Here is a 21,853-nt window from a genome sequence, read left to right as displayed (position 1 = left end):
CTTATGAAGTTGCCAACCCGGAAAAAGATATTTTACCTTAATGCTCTTTTTTTTTCTTCCATTTTCAAAGAAGTCTTTTTAGCATTTTTATTTTTAAATTTTCTTGGCTGTGCCACATGGCATGTGGAAATTTAGTTTCCCAGCTTGAGATCGAACCCATGCCCCTTGCACTGGAAGCTTGGCGTCTGGACCACCTGGGAAGTCCTGTACCTAATGCTCTTTAAAAAAATGTTTTTAAAATTGAAAAATAGTTTTATGAGCCCTGTTTAGTTTTATGTTGGCCTATTCTCTTGATTTCCTTGGTCAGGAATTTATTGAATACCTGTTACTGTACTAGCGGTTGAGCATGTAAAGATGAGGTGAGTGCAGTCAGCATAGGGAAGCACACAGCTTCTGAGTTACGCTTGACATGTTTAGGGACCTGTGCTTATGACGGAAGAGGGATTTCCTCCTAGTTTCTCCATCCTCTCAAGGGCTTGCTTAGTGGTCACCTTTGCTTTCTAAAACTCTTAACACCATTTGAGCACACCTGATTAAGTGAAATTTGCCACAGTAGAAAATCAGCTGGCTTACTTCCTTTGGCCAAAATGCAATAAAAATAGACATTAAAAACAAAAGGATAAACAAAATTTGATTTTGAAACCACTTGTAGGCTGATTCACATTGCTGTATAGCAGAAACCAATGTAATATTGTAAAGCAGTTATCCTCCAATTAAAAATAAATTTTTTAAAAAAGAAAAAAAATGCTTGTAAATAACTCTTGAATTAAAAGCATACAGTATATAAAACACTTAATTACTGAGGAAATAATTGTCTGGTCTTCCTGTGTTAGTAATTTATCTTGAAATCTCCTTTGTTTCATTTCCAGAAGAAATTCTCAATGAGATACTTCTTCCTCACACTTTTCGTTAGAAACATCTCCTGCCATTCATGATAATTTCTGGATGTGTGTGATTTAAAAGAATATTTTCATTGCTGTATTGTTCTGATATTGCTACTTCAGTCCATTTAACCTAACAATAAAGAAAAATCTTCTGTTAAGTTACTTGACATAGTTAACATGGCCTAGGTTAATTATTGAGTGTCCATCCCATAGATAGGCTGGAAGTCAGGAGAGTTTGGGTCAGGAGAATCATGTACCACGCCTCCTTGGAAGGCAGGTGATAGTGTTCCCATTTGACAGATGCGGCAACATATGCAGAACCAGCAAGTGAGAGAACCAAGACTGGAATCCAGGGCTGACCTTGCTGCCATCCACTGTTGCCCAGGCTATGCTCTTCTTACCAAAGGTTTCTTTCCATTAGAAAGAGAAGCACTACCAAAAGTGATAGAAACTGTTGAATATAATTGAACTTGAGCAAAACTAAACACTTCTTTTTAAAGGAAAAAAAAAAAAGAAGCTCCTTTTATCTTTGATAAAACTAGGCTATAATTGTAACTTTTTATTGCATAATTTTATTTGTTTATTTTTGTTGCTCTATGGGCTTTTCTCAAGCTGTAGTGAGCAAGGGCTACCCTCTAGGTGCGGAGCATAGGCTTCTCCCTGCAGTGGCTTCTCTCATTGCAGGGCACGGGCCTCAGTAGTTGAGGCACTGGGGCTCACCAGTTGCAGCTCCTGGGCTCTAGAGCATAGGCTCAATAGGCACATGGGTTTGGTTGCTCCACAGCATGTGGGATCTTCCCAGATCAAGGATCAAACCTGTGTGTCTTTCATTGGCAGGCAGGTTCTTTGCCACTGAGCCACCAGGGAGGCCCTGTAATTGTATTTTCTATATGTTCATCCTTAGGCTAAAAAAATGCATAGTTTCCTTCATATCTTTTCTAAAAAACTACATGATTTTTTTTCAGTAAGGGCATAAGTAGGGCATTTATGTAAAAATACACCAGAGTTTAAATGATTTTCCCCATAGCCTCTTAGAATCCACTGATACACATATCATTCTCCTTTGAAGTGCCTTCTATGTCCCTGTTGATTTTCCCTTCTTTAGTTCTTAATTAGTCTAACTCTCCTTCATCCTTGTTTAACTTGGTACAATTCTACTATTCTCCAATGTAACTTTCATGGAACTCATAAAATTGCTCATCCTTTATAAGATTTGAAACTTTTTAATTTTTTTGCATTGTATATGCATTATTAATTATGTCCTGCTCTCCCTGTTACAGCATCTTAGAGAGAAACTGATCACTCTTGGTGACTTGAGGGGGGTTGATTGATGAGATTGCCTTTTCTCACAGGCGTGTTTGAATGCTTACTCATTCGGCCAGTGGTCAGTAGAGAACCGTTTCGTATTAAGATGATCTTAATAACTTTCTTAATAAAGTTATCTCTGTAACTTTCTAAATGTGTCTCTTTAACATCAGATAACTACTGATAATGAATGCTCCAATAATGATTATCTTTCAAATGCACCTACTTTTAAAAGATTATTTATTTTTAACATTACTTGCTTACTCAGCTGCACTGGGTCTTGGTTGCAGCCTGTGGGATCTTTGTCGTGTCATGCAGGGTCTCTCATTGCTGGCACACGGACTCTCCCACCGTGGCACGCGGTGCATGGTCTCAGCTGCTCAGAGACATGTGGGATCTTAGTTCCCTGACCAGGGATGGAACCACTGTCCCCTGCATTGCAAGGCAGACTCTTAACCACTGGACCACCAGGGGGAAGTCCTTCCAATTCATTTGTTTTTGCACCCTCACTGCCACTTCCCTAATGAATAATGAAGGGTTTCTTCTCTCTCCTGGATGATTGAAACTCCTTTCCTGAGTTTTCCTAGTCCATCCTGTTCTTTAGTGAGGTTGCTGTCTTTCTAAATCAATGCTCTTCTTAAACTTTAATCTCTTCGGTAACTCTCCAGAGGGCCTTATGTTAGTCCAAATTCTTTACAGACTTGTGGTTTACTCGGCTCCTCCCGACTTCTCATTGTTCAGCTTTTGCTTCTTGACATGATCTAGTCTAGCCGAGTGATGAAGACTTTGCTCTTACTCTGCCGGGCACATCCTTGCTCCTCTCTTCCACCCTGCTTCACACTTTCCTCTCCATCCCCTTTACCCCAGTGATGCTTATTCATATTTAGGTGTCAAATGTCACTTTCTCTGGGAGTCTTTCCTAACCTTTGAGGGCTGTGCTTTCTGCTCTTTTTCTGTCTTCCTGGACCGTATTGTATTCATCCCTACTTTAGTTTGTAGCCTATAGTATTTGCTCACCAGCATCACCCTCTAGATGGTAAACTCCATGAAGAGCTGAATGAATGAATAATTTCAGCTCTTCTCTGCACTAGCATTATGACCTTTGGTGAGCCTGTAAATCTCCCTGGGTCTCAATTTCTCATCTGTAAAATGAAGAGACTCCATTAGATGACTTCAGAGAGTTCTCTCAGCTTCAAAAAATTCCGACTTCCAAAATCAAATTTCTTTCTTATGTCCATTTAATTTGTCATTGCCAAAACAAAGCTCATCGGATTTGCCTAATTAAACAATTAAAGAGTAAACAAGAGGCATTCTACTTTCTTCTTGAATGAGTGCCAGTTCTTTTGTTGCTGTTTCCTTTTTGCTGGTGGCATGAGGCCATTTTTGAATATAAGCATATTGTTCCTCAGGCACAAGCTCTTTTAAAATATCAAATATTTGTCATTTGCCAGGTTTCCTTTCCTCAGCACAAATTGAAGCACAATACACATGCTTTTCTCCTGTGGTAGTCATTGTTAGGAATCTGCTTTTCCCCAGTAGCATTTGCTATTGGTGTGGGCTGAGAGAATGCAGTGCTTTAGAAGGGCGGTCTTAACGTGGTGCTGCTTGTGGACTGAATTCCAACCAGAGATGTAACTCCTGTGATCTTGGTATATAATATATATATATATAATATATAATATTACCATGCATGGGATTTTTCTTGACATTTTTTCTGCAAATTGCCAAGGCTGGGTACCGGTAATGTATGGTCGTGTCTAGGAGTGGAGTGAAGCGAGCAGTTCCACCCAGACTTTCTAGAAACTGCCTTTGCTTCCTAAAGCCCAGATTACTTTTATTTCCTTCCTTTTCATGCTTTGAAGAGTACTTTCTTCAAAGATATAATTATCTTAGCTATGTTTCCTGTGGAAAACCAAAATCTTAGTAATGGATGAATAAGTGGACATATTGTTAGTGATTATATTGAACTGTTAGCAGTATGTTGGGAATTATTTTGTTTCTGGCACTAGGACAGAACAATTTGGAAAGATTTCAGGTCTGAACTCTCTCTGTGTTGCCAAGTGTTGTTTTGTTCCTGTGCTATTGTGGGTAGCTATAGGGGGATGGAAATCATAATGGGTTGGAAGGTAGAATACAACTAGGTTGGAATATTTTCTGTTTACTCGTTCTGGATCTATAGGCAGGTTGTTTAACCTCCTTTGTCACAACAAACCTCTGGTTTTTCATCAGTAAAATGGGGATAATAATTAATTCACACAAGGCTGAGGACTAAATCATCTACGCACAGAGTTTAAACACAGGTTGTTTAAACAAATTTTAGATATGTTGATACTGGAAAAAATTTCTATCTTCAAAAGTGAGAATTTGGGAGACCTCCCTGATGGTCTAGTGGTTAAGACTTCATGTTCCCAATGCGCAGAGCACAGATATGATCCCTGGTCAGGAAACTGAGACCCTCCATGCCACACGGCTTGGCCAGAAAATAAAAAAAAAAAGAATTTTATATTGGTTGATGCTATCCCAAAATAGGGTTGGCTTTCTTATGACCTAATGAATTCCTCTTAAATGGGCTATTTGAATGTTCTCTGTAATATTGTGAGTCTGTAATTCAGTGATACTTCACTGGTGAGAGGGTGTGCTGAATCAAGTCTTCCAGGTAACTCTCATCCAGGGCCGGTGTATACCTATAGCTGTGTAATACCCCAAGACTTAGCAGCTGAGAACAGCCATCACCCATTATCTCAGTTCCTCTGGGCAGGATTCCGGGTGCTGCCCAAGTATTCTGGCGGGGGTGTCTCCCGTGGCTGCAGTCCTTGCCAGGCTGCCGGGGTTGGATCTGCTCACCTGAGTGCTGGTGGACAGGCTTCAGAAGATGTGTTCCCAAACTCACCTCCGTGGTCTCTTTCTGGGGCTGCTTCACTTCATGGCAGTGGTTTCTTTCAGAGTTAAAGAAGACATGCACAAAAGAAGCCAGCCTGTTCTTGTTTTAAACTTTTTTATTTAATTTATTTTTTCCTGCACTGGGTCTTCGTTGCTGTGTGCAGGGTTTCTCTAGTTGTGGCAAGCGAGGGATGCTCTGCAGTCCGCGGGCTCCTCGTTGCGGTAGCTTCTCTCGTTGTGGGGCACAGGCTCACTAGTTGTGGTGCACAGGCTTAGCTGCCCCATGGCATGTGGGATCTTCCCGGACCAGGGATCGAACCCATGTCCCCTGCATTGGCAGGCGGATGCTTTATCACCGGACAGTCAGGGAAGTCCCAAGAAGCCAGTCTTTTGTAACCTAGTCTCAGACGTGGCAGGCCATCACTTCTGTGTTCTCTTCCTCAGAGGCAGATCAGCAATTCCTGCCCACATTTGGGGAAAGGGGAGACCCCAGGTGTGAATTCCAGGAGGCAAGATCTCTGGGGGGTCATCTTGGAGGCCGCCTCCTGCAGTTGGAGTTCATGTAGCCTTTGTGTGGTAAAGTGGTGTGGGGTAGATCTGACTTTCCAAGTCTCATTTTGTAATTCCAAGTTACATCTAGTTATTTTTAATGCTGTCAAGGGAAAGTCGATTTTTGAATTGGTTGGAGCCCATTCTAAAACTCACTTATTTAGTTAGCAGTTTTGTATAATGGAGCTGAATATCTTTTTATTTTTTAGCACCCTTGTCTGAACTCTAGAAGTGGTTGTACAGAACTTGGAAGCCTGTTTTAGTAGTATTTGAAGTGCTGTCAGAGGGAATAAGATGTAGTACCTTCAATGTATCTTTTGTTTAATAAGACCGTAATTATTCCTTATGTTTTTAAAAAAAAAAGGTACAAGGAGCTCAATAGCTTGTAACAGCACCACTTTCTGAGACATCATTTAAGCTTCATAGACATTCCGGATACATGGTGTTATGGAATAGACTGTAGGCAATCACTCCTTGATCAAATGCTATTAGAATTGTTCAGTTCTTCTCAGGGAGATTTTGCAGGTATTTAAGGAAGCATCCTTTTTTATTCGGAGCAGTCTGCTGACCTATGGTATCATGTTGCCTGTTAAAAGATGACAAATTGACTTAGAATGAATTTTTGTCAAACTGAAATAAAAGGGGGCTTCTCTGTATTAATATTTCCCTGTTCTTTCTCAAAAACCAAAGCTCCTTTTTGCAGAAAAGTAGCTTGCCAAAGAAGAAAAAGCAAGGGACTGGGAGTCAGGTCACCTGTATTTAAGTCCTGGCTTTGCCCTTAAATCTGTTTTTGACCTGGGGACATTATCTCACCATTTCTGACTTCAGCGTTCCCATATGATGCTTTCTTCCAACTTGAAAAAGCTATTCAATTTCTCTTCTCCTCCAGGACAGCCTTGGGGGTAACAGCAAGACTGCCATGGTAGCTACTGTGAGCCCTGCAGCTGACAACTATGACGAAACCCTTTCAACCTTACGGTATGCGGATCGTGCCAAGCACATTGTGAACCACGCTGTGGTGAACGAGGATCCCAACGCACGGATTATCCGGGATCTCCGGGAAGAAGTAGAAAAACTCCGTGAGCAGCTAACCAAAGCGGAGGTATAAGGCCTAGCTGAGCCACGCCTGTGGGTCTAGGAAAATCTAGTAAAGCTAGAACCTGAATTGTCTTCCCCTTGGGGCCTAAATGATGAATATTCGACTCAGAATTTTTGGATTTCCTATAGGAAGAGAAATTCGAGATGAGTAATAAAGGAAGACTGATAAATTGTCATGGTTGAAATTTAGATAGTTTTTACAGGTGTTAAAGGATTGACTAGAAGGAGAGAGTGAAGGTAACTGAGAAAATATTTCTTTGCACTGAATAGGTGACAGACAAGAGAGAAGCGGTAGAGTAGGGGGGAGAGAGAGGTGCTTGGAAAAAAACAGATACAACTTAATATAGTGCAGCACACGGTGGCCAGTGGGCATAGGCTGATTAGAAGAGGCATCAAATAGATTTTTGTAGAATCATATGTTTGCAGGTTGAAGTCCAAACAGAAATACTATGGTCTTGCACAGTATAGTAATCTAGTTTTTTCATGTTATCGGTTAATTATATTCATAAGAAAAAATATTATAGAGCAGAGAAGTAGCCATCTTTTTAATAGTGCTCTGTGTCACTATCCTTTGTATTAAAACATGCTATAGTATATAGTTCTGTTACTGAATTTGAAGCCTACACAATTCTAATCACAGATCTTTTTTAGTTTTTTAAAAATCTGTTGAAGTGTAGTGTGTTTACAGTGTTGTGTTGATTTCTGCTGTCCAGTATAGTGATTTAGTTATTTATGTTCTTTTCCATATTCTCTTCCATTATGGTTTGCATAGGATATAGTTCCCTGTGTTCTACAGAGGGACCTTGTTATTTATCCATCCTGTATATAATGGTTTCAAATGCTTATCTTTTTATCAAAAGTGGGATAAAATGTCAGATTCAAGATCCCTACTTTAATGAGCATTTTTGTTCCTATGATTTCCCAGCCTGTGGAATTCTTTCCTGGACCTGGGACCATAACCTCTTCTTTCTCATGACCATCAGTAAATTACATGGTCAAAATAATTATCTTGATTGTATTTTTTGCCTGTTGAATCTTACTCTGTTTTTACAGGAATAATTTTACAGTTCATCAAGATTCTTTGAAATTTTCTGTGTCTTCCTGGTATAATAATGCCATCCAGTTTGTAGCATGTACATATTTAGTCTGTGTATCCTTGAATACATACCCAAAGACATCAGTGAAGACTAGGATGAATCACATGTCTTGAGTCTAAACCTCCTGGGATTTAAAAAAATAAGTCCTTGATAGTTCGAACTCTCTATCTCCCTAATTGTAGTTAGACCTCAAAGTAGCAATAGGTGAGAGGAAAAGGAAGAAGTTAAGTCTTCGTTCAAGTGCACCGGGCAGCCGGATGAGTCTGTGACCCACAGTCTGGATGTGCGGGTCAGTGACCGTCCTTGTGTCGTAGGTGGGCCAGGAGCCTCAGCGAACTGTAGAGCTTCGAGGAGGCACATTGTTCCTCTGGTCCTCTTGGGTTTAGTGAAAGTATCCTTCTTCCAGGACATCGTGCAGCCATTTCATGAAATAAACATTTTGCTTGTAGGCAATGAAATCTCCAGAGCTGAAAGACCGACTGGAAGAGTCAGAGAAGCTAATCCAGGAAATGACTGTGACCTGGGAGGAGAAACTAAGGAAAACCGAGGAGATCGCCCAGGTTCGTGATTCCTGCTTAAGGAGAGAGAAACCTTGTGGTAGCTAGTGCAGTGCAATGCTGAGCATGTTTCTGGTTCCCCTTTTAAAAAAATTTATTTTTAATTGAAACATAATTGCTTTGCAGTATCCTGTTGGTTTCTGCCAAACATCAGCACAAATCATCCATAGGTGTCCATATGTCCCCTCCCTCTCAAACCTCCCTCCCATCTCTGTCCTCATCCCACCCCTCTGGATTGTTACAGAGCGCCAGGCTTGGGTTCCCCTGAATCATACAAAAAATTCCCATGGGCTATCTATTTTATATATGGTAATGTATGTTTGACTTTTATATTTGAATGTAGCAAATCTAGCAATTCAGATTTGTTTATTTAAAAAAAAAGCTGTTTGGCTTCCCTGAGTTTTTGTTGCAGCCTGCAGGATCTTTAGTTGTGGCATGTGGAATCTAGTTCCCTGACCAGGGGTTGAAAACACGTCCCCTGCATTGGGAGGGCGGAGTCTTAGCCACTGGACCACCAGGGAACTCCCAAATTGATTTAAATAAGACCTAAATCCAGGAGTCTGTACTTCACAAAGTTAATTTGAAGTTTAAGGAAAACACAACTACAATTAATTGAGTATTCATTATGTAAGAAGTACATTTGTAGGGCCATAAAAATTTTTAAATGATATAACTAGCCACTGGCTGTGAACACCCATTTCTGTTAAATGCTTTGCAAACCTCAGAAACTTACCCAGCTATAAAATTATTAGTAGTGGATATTTAGGCTGTGAGCTCCTTGCTTCCTTCCATATGACAAGTCAGTAAAAAGTAACAATGAAGTACCTAAGTCCCAAGTGACTGTGTCTCATTTTTAGACCATTTACTATAGAGCTGTGAAATCTTCCAGTGGGAATATTAGCATTTAGAGAAAATCCTAAAATGTCCAAGTCTCTGCTTCTTAAAGATTTACTCTATGGCTTTCCTGTTAGAGGCTTATTTAGCCTGTTTTAGAAATACTAATATATATGATAATGTGGAACACAGTACTACAGTGAACAGTCATTTCACGATTGGGCAACTCTGATGCTAGTAGCTATTGAACCGAAATCTTCTATTCTTCCATTTTTGCTCGCTGGCCCTAGTTTGTTCTTCCAAAGCTAAGAGAATAAGCCCACTTCTGCACAGTAACTAATAATAACAATAATAACCAGCACTTATTGAGTACACTTAGGTGTTGCACCTGATGCTAAGCACTTAAAAATTTTTTTAAATTTTGTATTGGGGTGTAGTCGACTAACAAACAATGTTGACTAAGCACTTTAAAATACAGTATTTTATTTAATCCTCCCAATAGGCCTGCAAGATAGGGCCTGTTATTACCCAGATATTTAAAATCACCTCTGCCTCCTTCCTTCCTTTGCTAAAGTTAAATCTCTGGTGTTCACTGTTCCTGGTATTCATGAATGTATAGAACTGTTACTCCTTTCATTACTCAGCAAGTTCTAACTCTCAGTGTACTTCCAGAATCAATGGATAGATTAGATGTAGTAGGACAGTACTACTATTATGTAGGATAAAGTGGATGTTAGATTTATATTAGTGCACACTAGGATTTAAGTTGATTTTTAAACATTTTTATTACAGTCCTTTTCAAAACAGATGAGAACATGAGTATAATAAACCCACACATACCCAGTACCCAATTTCATTAAAGGTCAACATATGACCACTCTTGTTTTATCTGTATCCCTGCACGGGGTTATGTGAAAGCACATCCCTCACATTACACAGAGAATACACCAGTGTATGAGTTTTACTTCTCATCACACATCTATCTTTGTTTGTCATAGGTTAGGTCATTCTGATAATTGTCCGATTTGGGACTCGTGTATGCGAGCCTCTCTGAGCTCCTCTGCAAGTAAGACCTGGACTCTGAAGTGCTGTTGTACGTGGGTTGCCTGGTCTGATGTGCAGCAGGGCGGGTCTCAGGGACAGTGCAGTGTGGTGGGACTTTCCTGCAGCATCTTTTCTTCCCTGAGTGTCCTTTCTCACCGCCATATGCCCCTTTTGCAGACTGCCTGGTGTTTATCGAACACCGCATTCAACACCTCATCTTCCCCGGCTTCAGTGCTTCCAGCTGTCTTCTCCTCTGTCGCTGGTTTATTGGTCATCAGCCTCTTTGCAGTACAGATTAGTTTTCCCTAAAATGTGTTTCTGGCTGTATATCCACCAACTGTTAATAAATCTTTTGGGGAGAAAAGAAATGGTACATGGTCAGGTAGCTTTGGGGAAATCTGGGTGAACTGAGTCAAATGGACTTCTCTTGGTAAGAACTTTCTGGGAGTCTGTTCCAAGCCAGCCAGGCTCTCTGGCAGTCCTCTGTGTTCTGTGGCATCTTCGTCTGGCGTGCCAGCCCCCAGAGCTTATTCCTGACATTGAATCCTGTGGAACCTATCTATACTCTCTTGACTCTTAATTCATGTGATTTTTTTTTTGTGTGTGTATACTTTTATTATCTAATGAGTTTATAAAATTCTCAAGGAAAAAAGCAATATCTTTTAGTTTTTTTCTTTTAATATTTATTTTTATTTATTTGGTTCAGCCAGGTCTTAGGTGCAGCATACGGGATCTTTAGTTGTGGATATGGGGTCTAGTTCCCCAACCAGGGATTGAACCTGCATCCCCTGCACTAGAAGCATGGAGTCTAGTCACTGGAGCACCAAAGAAGTCCTCCTTTTAGTTTTTGAAAGTATGTGCTCAGTAATATTTTTGATTAAATAATTTGAAATCAAAGTTGACTGATTTCTCAGTCCAATGCCATATATTTGATACCAAATTCTTCAATTTCCATCTTTTATGTTCTCAGTAAAGAAGTGTACATTTAAGTGAGATAGATCAGGGGTTAGCAAACTAAGCCCTTGGGCAAAACCTGGACTGTCACTTCTTTTCATAACTGTTTTTATTGGAATGCGCCATGCTTATTTGTTTTAGTATTTTTTATGGCATTAGCAGAGCTGAATAGCTTGTGACAGAGACCACTGAACCCAGATGACTAAAAGAACTGTTTGACATTTTATAGAAAAAGTTGAGTAGTCTCTGATATCAGAAGCAATACATAGTAAATGTCACTATATTTGATCATAAAATACTTGTTTATTCTTGGAACTGACTCTTAGATGTTGCAAACTTTTGTAGTTTATTAATAATTAAAAACTTTGAGTCTGTTTTTTGGTGGTAGATGTAACAGTGAATTGATGGGTTTTCAATGTTGTGCCCTTCAGTTTAAACAAAGATTTTATGGTATTTCTACCGTTATAAAGTCTCAAAAGATAGGAAAATGCTTAAGGAAGTAGGGTAAAGCAGTGGTTTACTATATTATCTCATTTAAGTCCTATCTTTTCCCTCTCTCTTGAGTGACTTTACTTTTGTTAAGTCATACATTCTTTTTCAGGCTTACCTTTGCCTCTCTATGAATGAAAATTTTGCTACTAGACGACAGTAATGAAATTTCTTCTAAATTTATAATTATTTCCATAGTGGAAATTACTGGAGGCCTCAGGGAACTCAGGGCTTCCTTGTGGTTCAGCTGGTAAAGAGTCTGCCTGCAATGTGGGGGACCTGGCTTCGATCCCTGGATTGGGAAGATCCCCAGGAGAAGGGAAAGGCTACCCACTCCCGTACTCTGGCCTGGAGAATTCGGTGGACTGTATAGTCCATGGGGTCACAAAGATTTGGACATGACTGAGTGACTTTCAGGGAACTCAAACCAGAGTTCTATCAACCTAGAGGGGTAGGATGAGGAGGGAGATGGGAGGGAGGTTCAAGAAGGAAGGGGACGTATGTATACCTACGGCTGATTGATGTTGATGTGTGTCAGAAACCAACACAATACTGTAAAGCAATTATCCTTCAATTAAAAAATAAATAAAATGAAATCCCTAGAGTCCTAAGAAGAATGTAAGTAAAAGGAGCTGTGTATTGCAAAAGTAGTATTTACTTATAGAAAATACAGAAAGATTATTATGAAGAAAATTTAACTGATCCAGTCATTCAAAGAAAGCTACTGTTAACGTCTTTGTGGTTTCTTCCAGGTTTTTCCAGTGCACAGATCGATGTACTAGCTACACTCTGCATTTTAAATTTAATGTTAGTTCATGAGTGTCTACCCATTTCGTTTGTAGTTTAAAAAATATATATATTTTTACAGAGAAATGTTTCTTCTCATTATTGGAATTACTTTTTAATCACACCAATATCCCCATGTATTTAAAAGAGGTTTCCCTCAGAAGGGACTATACAAGCTGTATTAGAATTGCTTTCTTCATTTTAGGAACATGGTTCTTTATCAAGAATAATAATTTTCTTTGGATTGAGTGCTGAAAACTAATGGCTAGTGTTAAATGACTCAGAACTTCTGAAAGAACCCAGTAATGGTTTTTTGTTAGAAAAGAGACTGAATTCAAAGACCCAGAACCAAAATAGCCCATTCGGTACCCTTGCAGTAGTATTCAAGGAGAGATTGTTTGGGTTGAAGTGGCTGTATAAACTAGGAGGTTGTGCCTAGAATAGCAAAATTCTAAGCCTGAAACTTAGTTATCCTGCAGCCTTACTGTGTGGCCCTAGGTGGATAACACAGCTTGCCGTGCCCTTTGTCAGAATCAAAGCTTCTCGATGACTTGTTCCTACTTGCTGTGTGTACACGGTCAGACGCCCTGCTCTGCCCTGATCTGTGTCGTTAGTAGCAGAGGCTCGGTCGCAGGATGCACATGTGTCTCCCTGTGTGCACACAGGTATGCTGTGTGAATTCAGAGACCGGTAGGCACAGAAAGGAAAGGTCCTTGTTCTTTTGCAAATAGGGCTTTCCTGAATATGCAGATTTTATCTAGAAAAATTCACAACACTGGCGATTTGAGTGCTCCTGTGTGTTATACACTCTGTGAGGTGCTAGGAGTCCCCAGTGGGGAGAGAGGGTCCCTGCCCTCACAGGGAAATGATGGAGTAAGAAGTTACCAGGTTTGAGAACAGATGTGCTTCAGCTAGGAGGAACAGGTGTAAAATCCCTTAAGCTAGGGAGAGTGTTGTTGAGACTCTAGGGTCTTGGAAGATGCCCCCATTAACTGTGTATAGTTGAGGGGTGACAGGACATGACCGTGGGGTCAGTGGGTCAGACTGAAGGGCCTGTGGCCTTGTTGAGGGAGTTCGGCCGTCATCCTTGCTGGGGACCTGCCAAGTGGATTAAATACTTGGCTTTTTAGGAAGATCACAGTTGAATAGAAAACACGTACATTTGCTCATATGTAAAGAATTAAATGAGAAAGATGAATTCAGGATGTTAGATATTTTCAAGAATGAAAAGTGAGAGCTTAGTATATTTGGTGGTGATTTGTAATTGGCTTTACTTTTATAATAAGTTTTACTTCACAAAGCAACATTAGAGTTTGTTCTCATTCTCAACTATAGAGTTTATATAGTTTAGAAAGAGGACAAATGCAGTCGTCTATATGATACCATATCCAAAGATAACATATTTGAATTATAAAGTTATTTCATAGTTACCATCATATATGACGTTTTATAGCTTGCTGCCTCAATAGCTGTGGAATTAATACTTCTCTAATGCATTTACAGGAGCGACAGAAACAGCTTGAGAGTCTTGGAATCTCTCTTCAATCTTCTGGAATTAAAGTTGGGGATGATAAATGTTTCCTCGTTAATCTGAATGCTGATCCTGCTCTGAATGAACTTCTGGTTTATTACTTAAAGGTGAGGTCGTAGGCGTCTACTGTCTTCTGCCATGAAATAGAGCAGTATTTCATAGTATCATTTCTTTATACTCGGAGAACCATGCGTATTCAAAAAGAATGAGTTAGCAAATTGTTTTTGTTTGCTTCAGTTGCAGTGTAGAAGAATCTTGGGTTTCTAAGACCAGTCTCTCTTTTTCGTCTTTGAGTGATGTAAATATATTTTTCAACCTAGTAAATATAAAAAATGGTATTCTGATATTATCTCCAACAAATTAAGTAGCTTGATTTCTATCCTTTAGTGTGATTAATAAAGCAAGGAGTTAAGTGGATAGCTTGAGCTTAAAGAACGACTTGTAAACTAAATGGTTTCATTGGTAGACTGAAGCTCTTGTGGTATCTGTGAAGCACACCTTTTGGTGAGTGGTCCTGGTTTGCAAGAGGAAATGTTCTTAAAAAGTAATTAGGACCACTTGACTTGAAAATTTGTGTTTCCAGTAACTCTTAAGAAAGTTAAAAATTAACTCTTAGGAAAGTTAAACATTTTGAATTGTTAGCTTACAAAAAGAAGAGTAAGTCACTTAGAGGCTGAGAGGGTCAGAGCCTGGAGCAGAAGAAGCCAAATATACAGAAATATATATACATTCTATATATGTATATAGTCATGTACATTGAAAGCTATATAGGTTGTTGGACATAACAGGAAGATGAGACAACTTTAGGATAAACATGAATCAGACACTATAGAAATTATGAGGTGTTCACCAAAATTGCCAAGCCTAGAACATAGATGAGTTACTCTGACATGCAGTTAATAAATACTAGGTGGGGAATTTTCCTCTCATAATACAGGAACTATCTCTGAGGGTTTAACTGAGTTAGTGACTGGGACAGCAAAGATGTGAGCTGGTACAGTTGGAACCACTGTGAGAATTAGAGATTTGTGTCCTTTCATTTCGAAAGAGACTGAAGAATTCATGACATATTGGCTGGTTTCCCAGTTTTTATCAGACATATCTGGGGTAATTGCTTTGTAGTGTTTTGATAAGGCCCTGCTATTCCTAAGTATCTCGTATCATGTTTTATTACTCTGTGCATTAAGTCGAGTCTCTAATGCCTACGCTCCTGTGAGCATGCTCAGGTGCTGTGGGCAGTGGGAGGGAGATGCGCAGAGTTTCTGGTCCAGCACCACTTTCTTGACAGCCGTTTTTCTCTCAAGGTCTTTACCCCCGCAGTCTACAGATTCCTCCTCTATAAATGGACGTTTTCTCTGTCTGGCTACCTCACAGGCTTCCTGGAGGCTTAAATGGGAGTTGACCTATAGAAGCATTTTATAAACGGAAGCCCTGCTGACATATACCTTCTCCCACTTCCCATTTTCTCACTTGATCCTCTGGTACTTTACTATATCACCCTTGTCCTTTGGGAAAAAACGACGGATTGGCACATCTCCCGCTCTGCTTCTAACAGCGTTGGCAGCTGTCTGTGTTAGACTTTCAGCTGGGGATACTCATGCAGTATTCGTATGGGACTTAAGCGATTTGCCCTTTACATCTTCAGAACTGTGAATTCTTTTTCTCTTCTGACGTGATGTTCAAATCAGAACACACAAACACGCACACTCAATATGAAAAGAAAACCCCAATTCCTATCTGTTCCTTCACTAAAAAGTTACACAAAGAAACTATTTAAAGACTGTTGGAGGGCAGTCAGAATATTTCTGGCCGTCTTGTGAGGAGGTGTTGGGCTTCTGATGCAGACTGTGTGGTCAGCCCTGCTTTGGCAAAAGTCTGAGGCAGTGTTGGTTTCTTACTGCCCAGGCTACACCCATGACAAGAGTATATTCATGACAAAGCACATTCAACAGGATGACCTCCGTCCAAGAACAGTTTCTGCTTCAGTAAAGTGATACCATTATGTGGGATGGAGGAATTTAGAGGCCGAGTGGTTTTTGTTTCTCTGCTTTCACATTCCCATGTCAGTGTAAATGCTGGGCAGATGACTTCACATCACTGGGTGACTTTGAGCACCCCGTCTGTGAAATGAGGCCACTGGATTAAATTACCTCTAACATTCTTTCTACTTCCAAGTTGAATGGTTCTCTTCCAGAGCAGAATCCTCTCTTTATCTGTTCTGTCTAGAACTGGCAGAAGTAAGGTATGGTGGCCAAACTCTAAGCAGAACGTAGCTCATGGGGTCTTTTTGCATCTTATTTGTATAGACAGGCAGCTCTTGTGTGGCATGGTTCCAGCCTCCACAGATTCCAGTTGACATGATTTAGGGAATAATGTTGACATAGCGGGCATTCATACGATTCTAGATGCGCAGCCAGAGGAAGTTAGTGAAGGTGAGCTTACGAATGTGAATGATGAAGGTGGTTGTGACGAGAAGAATGCAGATGTCGCGAAGGATTAGGGTTAAACCAAAGAGCACGTCATGTGAGAGGAACTCTTGGAGATACTTCACAACATTGAAAGCTCAAAGGATAAAGTGGGAGAGGCATAAAGGAGTATGGCAGTGCACCAAGGCATAGAAAATATTCTCACTCCATGTTGTAAGTTATATGTTGAGAAGAAAAAGGGAAGCACTGTTCCAGCTACACTCAGTAAGCTTTACATATGATGTTTGTTTGTTTATTTTTGGCTGTGCTGGGTCTTTGCTGCTGCTGGACGTTTCTCTCGTTGCAGCAGGCAGGAGCTGCTGTCTAGCTGCGGACACTGGCTTTAATTGTGGCGGCTTCTCTTGTTGCAGCGCACCGACTCTCGAGCACAGGCTCAGTAGTTGTGGCTCGTGGGCTTGGTTGCTCCCAGGCACGTGGGATCCTCTTAGATCAGGGATCAAACCTGTGTCTCCGGCATTGGCAGGTGGACTCTTTACCAATGAGCCCCCAGGGAGGCCCTCGATAAGCTTTTAACAAAAAAATAAAATGCTTTCCATTTTAATGTTTCTAATATTCTAAATGACACTGTACTAAATAAATATTAGTTTCATTGTTTTTTCATTTCCCTCTATGTTATAGCAACAAGAGAATTCTGCATATTTTTACAGTTTTAATTGTCACAGAATTATTGCCATTTTCCCCATGGATGGTTAAGATCTCCTTGCTCACTTATTTTTTACAGTCCTGCTTTTTCGTGCAAAGCGAGGCCGGCCTGATAAGGCTGAACGGCCATACGGAGTGTGTGCATATGCTGTTCTTCCTGCTCGCAGGGTGGGAAAAGCCTTCGTGTGAAGTATGCCACTCTGTACTTCTCTCTTTTTGGACTTTGTTGATCAAAGGGATTGTAACCTCAAATGAGACACTTAAGTCGTCATTTATAATGTAAGCTGTACATTTGGGATCATGTCTATCTTTTATCTCTCGTGGCACAATGCCTAGCTCAATGTAATATTTGTTGAAAAAAGAAATAGTGTTCCTTCTGGAATTTGGATTAGACCGTTGCTGTTTGGGGACTTCCCTGGTGGCTCAGTGGTAAAGATTCTGCCTGAAGTGCAGGAGACCCAGGTTCCATCCCTGGGTTGGGAAGATCCCCTGGAAAAGGAAATGACAACCTACTCAGGTATTCTTGGCTGGAGAATCCCATGGACGGGAGCCTGGCAGGCTACAGTCCATGGGGTCAAACAGTCAGACACGACTGGAGCAACCTGGCACAACAACTCTGCTGTTTAGTGTCTCACCTCTGATGGTTTTGTTTTTAATTCAGTTTATCCGCTGATACTGAGCAGTATCCACTGTGTATCACGGACTCTGCTTGTTGTTGAAGATGCAGGAGTCCTGTATAGGTTGCTGCCTAAATAGTGGGAAAACAACACTTATATGATAGTAAATTGAGGTGCTGACTCTAGATGTAGTTGGGGGTTCAGAGAAGGGAGAAGTCAGGGTAGGCTACTAGTGAAACCTGCAAGGAGAAGAAGAGGCAGAAGTAAGTGCTGAAGATATTAATGTTTTGTGTCTGGGTGAAGAGAAGAGAGAGCATTTTGGGCAAAGAGAACAAAAGCAGGGGCAGAGACGTGTGGGTGAACCCGTGTGCAGTCTTGGGGGGCGGCAGCTGGAGGTGGTTCTACTTCACACTCCAGTCTCAGGGGGTAGTTCATAGCTTCTTCTGCTTTTTGTCCCCAAGGACAAAAAGGCTTCCACAGTCACAGGATTCTTGCTGGAATTTCTCATAGGAGGAGGAAAGGGATTGTATGTAGAAATAGCCTAAGCCAGGGCTTTGGGGGGGAGTGTCTTTGATTTTTAGGTGATCTCAGGCTCTGTTACTCTTTAGACTCTCTATCTCTCCCTTTGGAACTTCTCCCCACCTTGTAGTGGGTGTGTTAAGACAGAGAGGAAAGATGGGAGATGAGTGTGGAATGGATTCCTTTGGCCTGCTACTGAACGTCACTAAAGCATTCCTTGTAGTTGACACCTGGTCAAGCCCGCTTCTCTGGGTTAGGAAGGTCAATCCAGGGATTGACCAGGAAGCCTCAGTCAAAATCGAGGAGTAGACATTGGCCTGGAGTGTCCCTGTGTTTCTCATATATATCCCCTGAGGACTGGACTGGATACCGGAACGCAATTCTGATCCCAGCTCTTTGTTTCCTTGGAAACCGCACTGCAGTGCACTTGAGAGAGGAAACCCCCAGAAGAGGGAAAGTGAGAATGATGGAAGGGAAGAGGCCTGTTTGTTAGATTGGGGTCCCAGAAGAGATGGGAAGAATTGGGACCAAGAGTGTAATTAGAGGCCTTGTGGACAGAGGAGAGGAGAGAACCACCTTCCTCTGAATCCGAGGAGGATGCTAAGGGAAATGGTTGTTCATTTATCTATCTTTTGTTTTTACTTAATGGCTCAATGTAGCAGGTCTGTGTTACATGCTTGGAATATAGTGGTGAGGCGGTAGGTTGCAGGACAGGCTGCCTTCTTCTCTCTCAGAGTTTCCTCGCTAGCTGTGGAGATGGACACTAAACCCACAGTCAGTCAGTGCTATGTAAGGGATTCAGGCATGAGAGTAAGATGGTGGTTCTTTCTCATTGTCAGTTCAGTATACACCTCTCTGCGGATGTGCCCTTAAAAGCTGAGATGGAAATGATCAGAAACTACCAATATCACTGTCAGGGGAGGAACTCTTCAGGCAGAGGAAGCGGTTAGTATGCTCAAAGAATGGATGAAAGGCCTGTGTGGGTGGATCATGCTCCAGGAGAGGCAGAGTGCTGGGAGCTGGGATAGAAGAAGTAGCCAGGGGCCAGATCACAGGAGGTTTGTAAGCCTGGGTAAGAATTTGAACTTCCTAGAGGTTCAAAGGGAAGCCACTAGCTGATTCTTAGTAGGGGGATCGTGTGATCAGCTCTTGAAGGTGGAAGTAGGTGGGGTGGGGTGGGAAGGAAGTGGAGAAACAATAGAAGGCTCTTACATTCACCTGGGCTTCCCTGGTGGCTCAGCAGCCAAGAATCTGCCTGCCGGTTTGAAACCAGGAGACTCAGGTTTCATCCCCGAGTTGAGGAGATCCCCTGGAGAAGGAAATGTGAACCCACTCCAGTATTCTTGCCTGGGAAATCCCATGGACAGAGGAGCCTGGCAGGCTACCATCCATGTCGCCAAGAGTTAGACCCATCCTAGCGACTCAACAACAACAACACAGTATTCACCCAGGGAAGAGACTAGGATGTGATGTGGAGATGGGGAGTGAGCTGAGTCTTGATACGTGTCAGAGGGAGAGTCAGAGGATTTTGTGATTGACTTGGGGCTGAAAGTAGGCTGGTAAGACGGAGAGAAGACTGCAGGATAGCGTCTGAGCTGTTTCACTTGAGCAGCTGGGTGGTGGTGGTCCCATTGGTATTGGGGAAGGGAATAGACTCAATGGGGTGGTGAGGGGTGGAAGCAAAAGTTCTGCCCTGGCCCTTTAACTTTGAGATTTCGTTAAACATCCGAATTGTACCAAGTGGGCAAGAAATAATGGTGACTGCGACTAGGACAGAGGTGGTGGAGGTGGGAAAATGGTGGAACTAAAGTCTGTAGTTCCTGGTTGGTGATTTTAGATAGATAGGTAGAGACATTGATACATAGTTAAAGCCTGTTGGACTGGATGAGATCATTGTGGCCAATGGATAGCAACTTACTTCCATGGGTTAAATCATGCCCCCTGCTTGTTTTCGTATGGCTCAGGAGCCAAGAGTAGTGTTTGCATTTTTTAAAACGTTAGGGAAAAAAATCAAAAGAGTCAAAATATTTTGGACATGTGAAAATTGTATGAAGTTCAGATTTCAGTGTTCATAAGTAAAGTTTTATTGGGAAGTAGCCGTACATGTGCTTTTGTGTATTGTCTGGCTGCTTTCACACTACAGGGCAGAGTTGAGTAATTGTGTATGACTCACTGAGCCTGAAGTATTTCATGTCTGACCCCTGATCTAGGATCTAGGTGTACAGGAGAAGTGGGCTTAGGGATGGATCCCAGTCTTACCAACATTTAAGTGCGGTCAAAAGTTGAAGCACAGAAGAGGGGGCTCGATTTTTATGTCCGTTTTTTTTTTTTTTTTTTCCAATTACTTGTCAAAAAGTGACCCTGGTGATTGGGGCTTAGAGAACTGAGAAGTTGGGGGTATACAGTAAGAAGAATGCATCTGCTGTTTCTTTTATGAGGTCTCGGGAGACCATGTGATTTACAAAATAACTCAGCCTCCTTGTATTTGAATAGCTCTTTATCTTTGTCAGTTCATCTTGACTGAGACCAGTAGGTGATGTACAACCTGGGTAACTGTAGTTCTCAGATCTGTGTTTTTGGTACGTCATTGGCACATCCTCTGTCATCCCCTTCTGCTGCCCTCAATCTTTCTCAGCATCAGGGTCTTTTCCAATGAGTCAGTTCTTCACATGAGGTGGTCAAAGTACTGGAGCTTCAGCTTCAGCATCACTGACGCAATGGACATGAATTTGAGCAAGCTCCAGAAGTTGGTGATGGACGGGTGAAGGACAGTTGGCGTGCTGTAGTCTGAGGGGTTGCAAAGAGTTAGACACGACTAAGCAACTGAACTGAATTGACACGTGGTTCAGGCTTTAAAGTCGGATAGAATATTTTGAATCAAGATTGCAGTGGAAAATAAAGAATATAGTATAGCCATTAATATAAACCTGTAGTTTTTAGGTTTAAAAGTTATGTAACTCAATTCAGTGCCTTATTCCTTATAAGGAAATACAGCTTGTGTAATGAATTTAAGAGAAAGCCAGGAATTCCCCCTGCTATTCCATTTGCTTTAAAGATCTTTTAGCTAAGGTCATGGGTAGACAGCTGAGAGTATAAGGTAACATACTAGAGCAGAGAGTAGACAGTTTCAGTTTGTGTACATGCAAGAATGCAGTATTAATCAGTGAATTCGATTCTTTTACAGGAACATACACTGATAGGTTCAGCAAATTCCCAAGATATCCAACTGTGTGGCATGGGAATTCTCCCTGAACATTGTATCATAGACATCACACCAGAAGGCCAGGTTATGCTGACTCCTCAAAAGAACACCAGGTAATGTACTTCATTTAGTGTTGATGTCACAGTAATTTTTAAGAGGGAGAAAGTACACTAACTGAGGGTGGTATAAGGTTGTTTGGCCTTGCTTTTGGCTTTTACATTCACTTAATGAAGATAGTTAGTTACCAAGTCCTTAGTAGTTAACTTGTTTTTCTTTTTTCACGTTTATTTTTAATTGGGGAGAAATTGCTTTACAGTGTTGGCTTCTGCCATACAACAATGTGAATCAGCCGTAAGTGTACGTATATCCACTCCTTCTG

At 41.2% G+C, this 21,853-nt stretch overlaps 1 protein-coding gene across 2 annotated transcripts in view; it reads left to right on the top strand.

The window, feature by feature from the left end:
• Positions 1 to 21,853, top strand: part of KIF13B (kinesin family member 13B) — a 203,025-nt gene that overhangs the window by 87,845 nt on the left and 93,327 nt on the right. For both annotated transcript variants that reach the window (XM_070480651.1, XM_070480650.1), the window contains exons 11-14: positions 6,508 to 6,720; positions 8,263 to 8,373; positions 13,981 to 14,115; positions 21,457 to 21,587. In XM_070480651.1, coding sequence (XP_070336752.1) covers positions 6,508 to 6,720; positions 8,263 to 8,373; positions 13,981 to 14,115; positions 21,457 to 21,587 — 590 coding nt within the window. The remainder of the gene's footprint in view (positions 1 to 6,507; positions 6,721 to 8,262; positions 8,374 to 13,980; positions 14,116 to 21,456; positions 21,588 to 21,853) is intronic.

The sequence above is a fragment of the Odocoileus virginianus genome, chromosome 18 (genome assembly GCF_023699985.2).
Source record: "Odocoileus virginianus isolate 20LAN1187 ecotype Illinois chromosome 18, Ovbor_1.2, whole genome shotgun sequence".
In the NCBI taxonomy this organism is placed as follows: Eukaryota; Metazoa; Chordata; class Mammalia; order Artiodactyla; family Cervidae; genus Odocoileus; species Odocoileus virginianus.
This window is presented reverse-complemented; position numbering and strand designations above follow the sequence as displayed.